This window comes from Garra rufa, unplaced genomic scaffold, assembly GCF_049309525.1.
Source record: "Garra rufa unplaced genomic scaffold, GarRuf1.0 hap1_unplaced_002, whole genome shotgun sequence".
Classification (NCBI taxonomy): Eukaryota; Metazoa; Chordata; class Actinopteri; order Cypriniformes; family Cyprinidae; genus Garra; species Garra rufa.
Genome location: NW_027394277.1, coordinates 10,975,399 through 10,986,378, shown reverse-complemented (window position 1 = coordinate 10,986,378; position 10,980 = coordinate 10,975,399). Strand labels below are relative to the sequence as shown.

Genomic DNA, 10,980 nt, shown 5'->3' with positions numbered 1-10,980 from the left:
ATTCTAAGCATCCAAAGAAAATAATAGTAAAACATATGTTTAATGTTTAATATAAAAGGAAAAAGTTTCCTGAGGTTCCTGTAACTAGACTACAGGCATGGTCCCTCCTCTCATTCAGCGCTTCTCATCTCTCCGACTGACACTTCCTTCTCTGATGGTCAATGTTTCTGCTCTTGATGATGAAGTTAATCTATTAGGTGAGGTCGATGACTTCTGTGCAACAGTAATTGACAACATTTACCAGCATGTTGAAGGTGGTTGTTGAATCCGCCAAAGGGATTCCTAAAAAAACTCTTGGAAGTCCAGATCCTATAACAGCAATCATCTTTAAAGGTAGGCTAAGTCGTTATTTTTTTTTTTTTTAATTAATTTGCTATTTATTTGCATTTATCGTGTTAAATGGTGTGTTAAAGACCTAATTAAACAATTCAAAAAGTTAACGGAGTTGAACTAAAAGTTAAGCTCTCGATGCCTTTTTAAATATGTACTACGTTTTCTAAAACAACGTAACATTTTAAAGTAAGTTTTGGTCTCATACATTTGGGACATGTTTGCTTACATGGAAAAGAACAGCAAATTTCCATATAAGGGATTGGAATGACCCATGATTAGGGAAACACGTCCCTCCCCTACACTGTAGAAAGTAAAAATGTGCAATTGTTGTTTTTAGGTATTCCTATATAAAGCACATTTTACATGTAGTCCTGAAAGCTAAACATAATCTTTAAACAAAAAGTGAAGTGAATAAACACATTTACAAATTACATTATTATCATAACTAATGTAGGTCATAATATAGTTTAACAGTTTACTCATTTCAACTTTTAGGTGAAAAAAAGAAAACAAAAGCCATTGATAAGGAATTAAATCCTGTGTGGAATGAGGTCAGTACAAGCCATAGTGTTTTATTTTTTGCTGGACACTAAAATTATGTCATTGTTAAATGCGAATAACCAAGACCTGGTTTTGCATTTCAGATCATTGAGTTTGATTTGAAAGGCACCCCGTTGGATTCCTCATCATTCATTGATGTGGTTGTGAAAGACTATGAAACCATTGGAAAAGACAAGTATGTTTGCATCCGCCACTGTTTTTATTCTCACAAGTCATAATATGGCAAGCATTCTCAAAGAAAAGACATTTCTTTACATTCCTGCTGGTGAAGGAGGTGTAGGTGGGTGTTTGCTGAGTGGGTGGGATGGGTTTCCCTGCAATCTTGCATGCTATTTACTGTATACACAAACGGCTGAAGCTGAAATCACTGCAGTTTAAATGATAAACCTAAGTAAGTCTCGTAGTTTTGTGAAAGCTCTGTGAACTTTTAGGAGCTGCAATGTTAGTGAAGTGCAGAGTTAGACATGAAAGCCTTTAAAATCTCACTGCCACACCCAACCACCTTGTCTAAACTTGTAGGTTATGCTGGCAAAAGACGCTAGACAGTCCAAAGTAGCACCTTAGATGAGTTTCCTATGTTTCTGAGTGCTATGCTGCAGTCCAACCTAGCTGGGTCTTAAACTACTGAGCATTTGGTTTGGATCAGAAGGCATTTTTTTTCTTCCATGTGGCAAGTTTTACTGTGCAAAGTCTTCCATGGTAATGAACTTTCCATGAGTCACGCAGATGACTTCTCCATAGCAGTTTTTTTCTTTTTTAGTTTGCAGACTCTCATACACATTTGCTCATACTTGCTGAAGTTTGTGTTCTTTGTTGCCACAGGCTAGAGAGTAACATAGCAACAAATGTGAAAAAAGGTTAACTTGTGAAAACTTGTTTGATTTCAGTGTTGACAGACAACTTGAATCACTAATCTATAAACAGTCATTTAAGAATGATGGAATCTTTAATCCTTAAATTTGCAATTTGACCTTATTTGGGAATTTTTGTAGAGCAAATTCAGAAAGTATTAAATTTGACATTTTAAGCATAGTTTATGACTCATACGTGTATCATGTACACTTTTTTCCCCTTTTATATCTTTTGGATGTGTTCTTTAAGCCTATGTTAAGTCCGTCTCTGAACACCACAGTGACTGGTTGACAAAGGAAATGCCAGCAGATATTTTTAGCATGAAAATAAATAAATCGCTGGTATGTCATTTAAAGATTGTATTCACAAAGAGGGTTTAAATATTCCTAAATCACGTTCCAAAACAGACAATCTTATGCCGGAAGCCCTCTGAAGTATATATTTTTTAAATGCAATAAGCCAGTCATCAAAGACAGGGTTATCAGGACCGTAACACAAAGTAGTATGATTTATTTTGTGATTATGACATGACTGTACAATTTCCAAGTGTTTCACAACAGGCAGGTTAATCTCCATATGATGTTGAGTCCTTTCCACATGGTGAATGTATCAGCTGTGATGATGCTGAGCAAACAGAATGTGCTGTTACTGTTACCAATGTGTCGATTGTGATGTAAATTGCTTATATTACACTCTTACACATTTCGCATTGTGTGAAGTTGTAGACAAGCTGTACATAAAGTTAGGCAGGACAAAAGAGTTGTGTTCTCAGACGTTCCCCCTCTCAAGTTGCTTTTTTTGTCCCCTCTGCCTGGCACATAAGTCTCTGGCCTGGTGTAATTGCTTCCAGCTGTTTTTCCCTCTTCTTCCTTCTCAGTGCTTCCTAACGTTGTATATAGGCTTTTGGATCTGCTGTATAGTAACCAGGATTTAAAGGGGACGTATCATAGAAAACAAAACTGCCCTCTTACAACAAACAGCAAGGGTATACATCACCGTTCAAAAGTGGGGGGGGGCTCAAAAAAAAATATTTAGAAAAAAAATAATTATTTTATTTAACAAGAATGCAAAGTGATAGTAAAGACATTTATACAATTCAAATAAATTATATTTTTTGTACTTTGATTTATCAAACAATTGAATTAAAAATCAAAAAAACATTACACAAAAATATTAAGCAGCACAACCTTATTTCAAAATTGATAGTACTACAGTGCCCTCCACAAATATTGGCACCCTTGGTAATTATGAGCAAAAGCAGCTTGTTTATCCTTTTGAACTTTCATTCGAAAAATTCACAAAGTTCTAACCTTTCATTGAAGTAAAACAATGGAAAGTGGGAGGAAAATCTCTTTATAAAAAAAGTTTTCCTCTAGTTCACATTAGCCACAATTATTTGCACATCTAGAAATTCTTATAAGTAAAATTTCTCTATATTCCCATTTATATTTACATTTACAAGCACACCAGGGTGACTAGGAGCATAATATTGTCCAGCTATGACTTCCTGTCACACAGGATTATAAATATGAGGAACACAAAGGCCAAATTCTCTTAATTGTCCATCACAAGGAGTAAAACAAAAGAATATAGTTCTGATCTGCGGAACAAGATTGCTGAGCTTCACAAAATAGAAAGTGGCTGTAAGAAAAGAGCTAATGCATTGAAAATCCCCATTCCTACCATCAGGGTAATAATTAATACATTTCAATCAACAGAAAATGTTACAAATCTGCCTGGAAGAGGCTATGTGTCTGTCGTCCTAATGCATGGTAAGGAGGGAAGTTTGAGTGGCCAAAGACTCTTCAAGGATCACAGTTGGAGAACTGCAGAGATTAGTTGAGTCTTAGGGTCAGAAAGCCTAAAAAAAGTCAATAGTCCCTACATCACCACATGATGTTTAGGAGGGTTTCAAGAAAAATCCTGTGTGCTCATCCGAGCACAAATTAATTTTTGTACTGATTTTAATGTTTGTTTTGTATTATTGTTGTCCTGATGGAAGATCCAACCGTGACCCATTATAAGATTTCCAACAGAGGCAGCCAGGTTTAGATTTTTTTGTCTGTTGTTATTTGATAGAAACCATGATGCCATGTATCTAAGATGTCCAGTATCTCTGGCCGAAAAATAGGCCCACAACATTAAAGATCCAGCAGTGTTATTTAACTGTGGGCGCGGGGTACTTTTTTTATCCTTGTTTGCACCAAACTCATCTTGAGTGTTTGCGGCCAAAAGGCTCTTCTTTTTAGTTTCATCTGACCATAGAAGTCAGTCCTGGTTGAAGTTCCAGTAGTGTCAGACAAATGGGACATTGAGGACAAAATAAAGCTTTTGCCATGGCCGTCCTAGTTCCTTGACCTGAACCCTGTAGAAAATCAGTGGAGTGAACTGAAGAGAAGAAGCACCAACATGGAGCTAGGCATCTGAAGGATCTGGAGTTATTCTGTATGAAATAATGGTCTCTGATCTCTTGCCAGGTGTTTCCAAACTCACCAGGCATTATAGGACAGTCTCAGAGCTGTTATCTTGGGAAAAGGACTTGGGTGCCAATAATTGTGGCCAACGTAAACTAGAGAAAAACATTTATTTCATAATGAGAATTTTCCCCCACTTTCCACTTTAGTGAGCTTTTTGAATGAAAGATCAAAATGATAAACAATGCAGATGTATTTCCAAGGGTGCCAATATTTGTGGAGGGCACTGTATGTTTCTTGACCACCAAATAAACATATTGGAATGATTTCTGAGGGATCATGTGACAATGACTAAAATTACTGAGTAATAGCTGCTGAATATCAGCTTTGACATCATAGAAGTTTTAAACTCTAATATTATTTAACACTACTATTGTTTTACTGCATTTTTGATCAAATAAATGCAGCCTTTGTGAGCTTAAGAGACTTTTTTCAAAAGCAGTAAAACATCTTATCGACCCAAACTTTTCAACTTTTTTGTATTGTTCAGTATATTTGTAGATAAAATAAGACCAAAATGTCCACTGTACAATACAATAAAAGGATGCAGTTTTATCTTTGGTATCCGTATTTTCTTTATGTCGAAATCTGGTGGTTGAATGACTATTGAATGACTAATCTATATACATGCATATTTGAATGATGAACATTTTTAATGCTTTTGAAAAAAAGTCTCTTATGCTCACCAAGGCTGCATTTATTTGATCAAAAATACAGTAAAAACAGTAGTAGTATTAAATAATATTACAATTTAAAACTTCTCTGATGGATTTTCAGCAGCTATTACTCAGTCATTTTATTCAGTGTCACATGATCCCTCAGAAATAATTCTAATATGTTTATTTTGAAATAAGGTTGTGCTGCTTAATATTTTTGTGGAATGCTTTTTTAAAATGAATTCAATTCAATTATGTGATAAATTAAAGTACAAAAATAGCTTTTATTTGAAATGTATAACTGTCTTTACTATCACTTTGTGTTCTTGATAAATAAAAGTATTAGTTTCTTTCAAAATGACATATTTTTGACCCTCCCACTTCCGAGCTGTGATGTATACCTTTGCTGTTTGTTGTGATAGGGTGATAAATACAATCTCGCAATCTTCAAATGACATACCAGCACTTTTTATTTTTTATTTATTTATTTTTATCCCCAAAATATCTGCTGACATTTCCTTTGTCACACAGTAACTGAAGTCTTCTGAGATGGACTTAACGTAGGCCCAAAGAACACAACCAAAAGACATAAAAGAAAAAAAAAGAAACTTTACATGATTTACTTATGAGTTATAAACAATGCTTAAAATATGTCACATTTAAAACTTCCTGAATTTGCTCTACAAAAATTCCCAAATAAGGGCAAATTGTGAGTTTAAGGAGATTTCATCATTCTTAAATGCCTGTACATAGATTAGTGATTCAAGTCTGTCAACACTGAAAACTCAAACAAGTTTTTAACCACCAGATTTCGACATGGGGACATTCAATTTGACCCCAAACTTTTTAACTTTTGCCATTGTTCAGTATATTTGTAGATAAAAGAAGTTCAAATGTTCATTGTACAATATAATACAAGGATGCTGTTTTAACTTTGACATCCGTATGTCGAAATCTGGTGGTTGAGCCCACCCAAGCTAAGTCCTGTTGCTGTGTCACCCTGATTCATCGTCCATTGCAAAACTACAAATGGTCTTTTTCAGGTGTCTTCATAAGCTCTTAGTCAGAGAGTTCTTGACTGGACTTGTCCTGGCTGAGAAAAGCAGAAGTGAAACAGAATAACCAAATGTCATAGCCTTGTTTGTCACCCTATTTTTAATTTGAAGTAGTAGTGAACCAACATCAGAGAAGGTTTTAATATTTTCAGCAGAGAAGTTTTATTTACTCTGTATACAACAGTACAAACAAAAGGCAATTTGCCTAAAAAGTGAAGTTTGCTTCCCTGTTTAGTATTGTTTTCTTCTGCTTTCCAGATTTATTGGTTCTGCAAAGATCTCTCTTAAAGAATTGGCTGCTGGTCAGACCAGATCTCTTCCTTCCAAGAACATTCCTCTCATTAATGAGAAGAAACAGGAAATTGGGGTAAATATTTTTTGTACAGTATGGACTACAGCAAAAATAATGATGCTGATTTACCTAGCATAACTGTATTTCTCTGCATCTACTATTTTAGGCAACTATCAATTTAACGATTGGTTATGATCCTCCTCCAAGTACTGTCCCGAACCCAAATGATCAAAACATGGGAGATGCCCAGACTGGAGAAACTGCAGGTTTTTTTGTTTTTCTTTACATCTTACTATCCTACATAAACTATTGTTCTTTTTTTTTAACTGGTTTAACCAGGTTAGACTGCCCTACAGATCTGCAGGAAGATTTTAGGCATTTGTGTTTACATGCAGTATGGAAATGATTGATGCAAATGAGAGCAAGAACATGGAACACTCACAAACAAAAAAAGACACTCTACCAGAGCCTGCCACATTGTCTCTGTGTGCCTAACCATAATGTAGATTCATATTGTAACTAAGCTGGAAAACTAGGACATTCAGAAATCAATACAATATTGCAGTCAAACGTACTGTTTCAACACATTAACATGTAACCTCCCACATTCACATATCATCATCTACTTATACAGTATTTGGCAAGGCTTTGCTTTGTGAAGTCAACGTAAGTCATTTGCATCTTGAAATCTTAAAGGTACAGTAACAAATACTGGGGTCACTGGGCCAGTACCTTGTTTAACCCCTAAAGGGTTCATATTATAGGGTACCTTTAATGTATGTTTTCAATACTTGAAAGTTACATCTTTATTTCTGACCCTGGACCAAAAAATCAGTCATGAGTAGCACAGGTATGTTTGTAGCAATAGCCAACAATACATTGTATGGGTCAGACTTAGCGATTTTCCTTTTATGCCAAAAATCATTAGGAAATTAAGTAAAAATCATGTTCCATGAAGATATTTTGTAAATTTCCTACCATAAATATATCAAAACTTAATTTTTGAATAGTAATATGCATTGCTAAGAACTTAATTTTGACCATTTTATAGGCAGTTTTCTCAATATTTAGATTTTTTGGACTCTGAGATTCAAGATTTTCAAATAGTTGTATCTCAGCCAAATATTGTCCTGTTGTCCTAACAAACCACACATCAGTGGAAACTTTATTTATGCAGCTTTTAGTTTTTGTAAAAAAAAAATTCTAAAAATTGACTCTTATGACTCTTATGTATATATATATATATATATATATAACTGTTGGCTTTGCTTCTAGTTGGTGAAGAGGAGAAAGGTGTTGATAGTGATGAAGATGCAGTTGATGGGGCTGAGCCAGGGACACCTGGAGTTTCTCCCTCTGGACAGCCAAAAAAGATGGTCCGTACAACTCGGAAGCGACAAAGAACTTTGGCCAACAAGCCCCAAGATTTCCAGGTATGTATTCCTCTTGCTAAACATCCTATCTGAGAAGTTATGTTAGCTTTCGGCATTAATCTGCTAACACTGTTGTTTTTACTTAGATTCGTATTCGAGTAATTGAGGGTCGACAGTTACCCGGCAATAACATAAAGCCAGTCGTCAAAGTAAGTGTGTGCCGACAGACACACAGAACAAGGATCCGAAGAGGAAACAATCCATTCTTTGATGAGGTATTTTGTTTTTTTCTTTGTTGACAAAGAAAGCTTAAAAGGATAGTTCACCCAAAAATGAAAATTCTGCCATTAATCACTCACCCTTGTTCATCTTCAGAAAACAAATTAAGATATTTTTGATGAAATCTGAGAGCTTTCTGACCCTCCATAGATGGCAATTCAAGGCTTAGAAAGGTAGTAAGAACATTGTTAAAATGTCCATGTGACATCAGAGCTTCCACCATAAATTTATGAAGCTACAAGAATGCTTTTTGTGTGCAAAGAAAACAAAAATAACAAACTCTTGCGAATAAAATCTCTCATGAGCATGTCGAAGACTGACATGGAAGAGAAGAAATTGTTGAATAAAGTTGTTATTTTTGTTTTCTTGTTTTAAAACTATTCTCATATAGCTTCAGAAAACGGGTTGAACCACTGATGTCACATGGACTCTTTTAATGATGTCCTTACTGCCTTTCTGGGCCTTGAACATGGTAGTTGTGTTGCTGTCTATGCAGGGTCAGAAAGGTCAGATTTCATCAAAAATATCTTGATTTGTGTTGAGAAGATGAACGGAGGTCTTATGGGTTGGGAACGACATGAGGGTGAGTAATTAATGACAGAATTTTAATTTTTGGTGAACTATCCCTTTAATGTCTTATTTTGGGTCAAAAAATCTTTTTTCCTACAGACAAGCCTTTCTTTCTTTGGACTGCTTCGTGGCTTTGGTCTGCTTCTGCTTCACTCTGCATTGTACCTGTTTTGGCTAAAAACCTGCTGGCCCACTTCCTTCTTTTTGCCCTGATATTTGTGACCCTGGACCACAAAACCAGTCATAAGGTTAAATTTTACAAAACTGTATGATGTATACATCATATGAAAGCTCAATAAATAAGCTTTCTATTGATGTCTGGTTTGTTAGGATACGACAATATTTGGCTGAGATACATCTATTTGAAAATCTGCAATCTGAGGGTGCAAAAAAATCTAAATACTAAGAAAATCACCTTTAAAAGTTGTCCAAATTAAGTTCTTAGCAATGCATATTACTAATCAAAAATTACATTTGGATATATTTATAGTAAGAATTTTACAAAAAATCTTCATGGAACATGATCTTTACTTAATTTCCTAATGATTTTTGGCATAAAAGAAAAATCGATAATTTTGACCCATACAATGTATTTTTGGCTATTGCTACAAATATACCCCAGCGACTTAAAGGGATAGTTCACCCAAAAATGAAAATTTGATGTTTATCTGCTTACCCCCAATGCATCCAAGATGTAGGTGACTTTGTTTCCTCAGAAAAATACAAACGAATATTTTTAATGAAAACCGGTGCTGTCTGCCAGCCTTATCATGGGTGTGGATGGGCACCAGACCTTTAAAAGTAAACAAAAACATGCACAGACAAATCCAAATTACACCCTGCGGCTCGTGACGATACATTGATGTCCTAATGACACGAAACGATCGTTTTTTATGAGAAACTGAACAGTATTTATATCATTTTTTACCTTTGATACACAGCCACGTCCATCTGTCATGAGCACGAGTTTGCACGCGCTTCTGGTGTAGAATACGCAAACGCCGTAAGGGAAAATCAGTGAAAAGTCCCGGATGAGTTTGTGCAAGCAAACTTAATCTTTTAGCTTTAAATCGGTTTAAACAACCAGGACACACGCAAGTAATTACCATTTTGAATAGCCGCTATACCCACAATCTCTGTGCTCTGTGTAAACAATTTGTGTCGTATTCATGCGACAGATCGCTTACGGTGTTTGCGTATTCTACGCCAGAAGCGCGTGCACATGTGACGTGACTGATGCCAAACTCGTGAACAGGACAGATGGACGTGGCTGTGTATCAAAGGTAAAAAATGATATAAATACTGTTCAGTTTCTCGCAAAAACCGATCGTTTCGTATCTTAGGACATCAATGTATCGTCACGAGCCGCAGGGTGTAATTTGGATTTGTCTGTGCATGTTTTTGTTTACTTTTAAAGGTCTGGTGCCCATCCACAACCATGATAAGGCTGGCAGACAGCACCGGTTTTCATTAAAAATATTCGTTTGTGTTTTTCTGAGGAAACTAAGTCACCTACATCTTGGATGCATTAGGGGTAAGCAGATAAACATCAAATTTTCATTTTTGGGTGAACCCTTTAAGACTGGTTTTGTGGTCCAGGGTCACATTTCTGTCACTCTTGCCTCAGTGAGTCTACAATCTCTTAATTTCACATACATGTTCGGTTGAGGCTACTTTTAATTTCTGTTAGCATTTCATGGCCTGTGAGAGTCCTTGTGCTTAATTTAGATGATGTTTCTACAGATTTTCTTTTACAATGTCAACATGCTGCCTTCTGAGCTTTTTGATGAGAGCATCATGATCCGGGTAAGATGGGTCTTGAGATGATCCTGGCACAATACTAGATTCACAAGTAGAACATGTTCCTTGATAAGCATTCTGTCAACCAGATATTAAAATCTGAAAACACTGATTGGATCCAGGAGCATGTCCTACTTTTATTTTAATATAGTTATATATTTGCAGTTAAGAGAGTTTGTATTTTCATCTCTAGTTCATATTATGGTTGTAGCTTTTTATTGTCTGTCTTATAATAGATATATTTCTCTCTTAAATCTAGGTGTATAATGCCTACTCCCTCAGAGCAGACAGTCTTATGGGGGAGTTTAAGGTATGCTTTCGTATAATCCATGTAATCCCAATGTCATCATCCCAAAGTTTATCTTAACATTGAATTGTTTTGATGTTGATTATCTGTTCTTAAGCATTCTATCAAACCTTGTTTTAACAGCTGGATGTTGGCTATGTCTATGATGAACCTGGTATGTGAATAATTTGGCTGTTGGATTCTGAACTGTTAAATATGCAACACAATGAAAATTGTGTAACGGTTAAACATTTAAAGGTTGTATCAGCGATTTCTAGCCTAAAACATAAAGTGTCAATTTCAGCTGACCTTTCATCACGATCCGCTCGCTGCCTGCCCCTTAAATTGTCTGTGAAAAAAACGCGTCTCTCTGGTCAGCCTAGGGTCCGAGATATGCCAAAAAAACAATCGGCACTACCAACCTTTCCACACATAAACAAACAGTGTTC

At 35.7% G+C, this 10,980-nt stretch overlaps 1 protein-coding gene across 1 annotated transcript in view; it reads left to right on the top strand.

Annotated features, from left to right (window-relative positions):
• Positions 1 to 202: 202 nt before the first annotated feature.
• LOC141305353 (netrin receptor UNC5B-b-like) overlaps positions 203 to 10,980 on the top strand; it is a 29,635-nt gene continuing 18,857 nt past the window's right edge. Inside the window, exons 1-10 of the mRNA XM_073832464.1 lie at positions 203 to 333; positions 829 to 884; positions 978 to 1,069; positions 6,190 to 6,298; positions 6,390 to 6,489; positions 7,499 to 7,656; positions 7,743 to 7,871; positions 10,189 to 10,251; positions 10,505 to 10,555; positions 10,676 to 10,706. Of these exons, the coding sequence (XP_073688565.1) occupies positions 246 to 333; positions 829 to 884; positions 978 to 1,069; positions 6,190 to 6,298; positions 6,390 to 6,489; positions 7,499 to 7,656; positions 7,743 to 7,871; positions 10,189 to 10,251; positions 10,505 to 10,555; positions 10,676 to 10,706 (877 nt within the window). The 5' untranslated portion in view covers positions 203 to 245. The remainder of the gene's footprint in view (positions 334 to 828; positions 885 to 977; positions 1,070 to 6,189; positions 6,299 to 6,389; positions 6,490 to 7,498; positions 7,657 to 7,742; positions 7,872 to 10,188; positions 10,252 to 10,504; positions 10,556 to 10,675; positions 10,707 to 10,980) is intronic.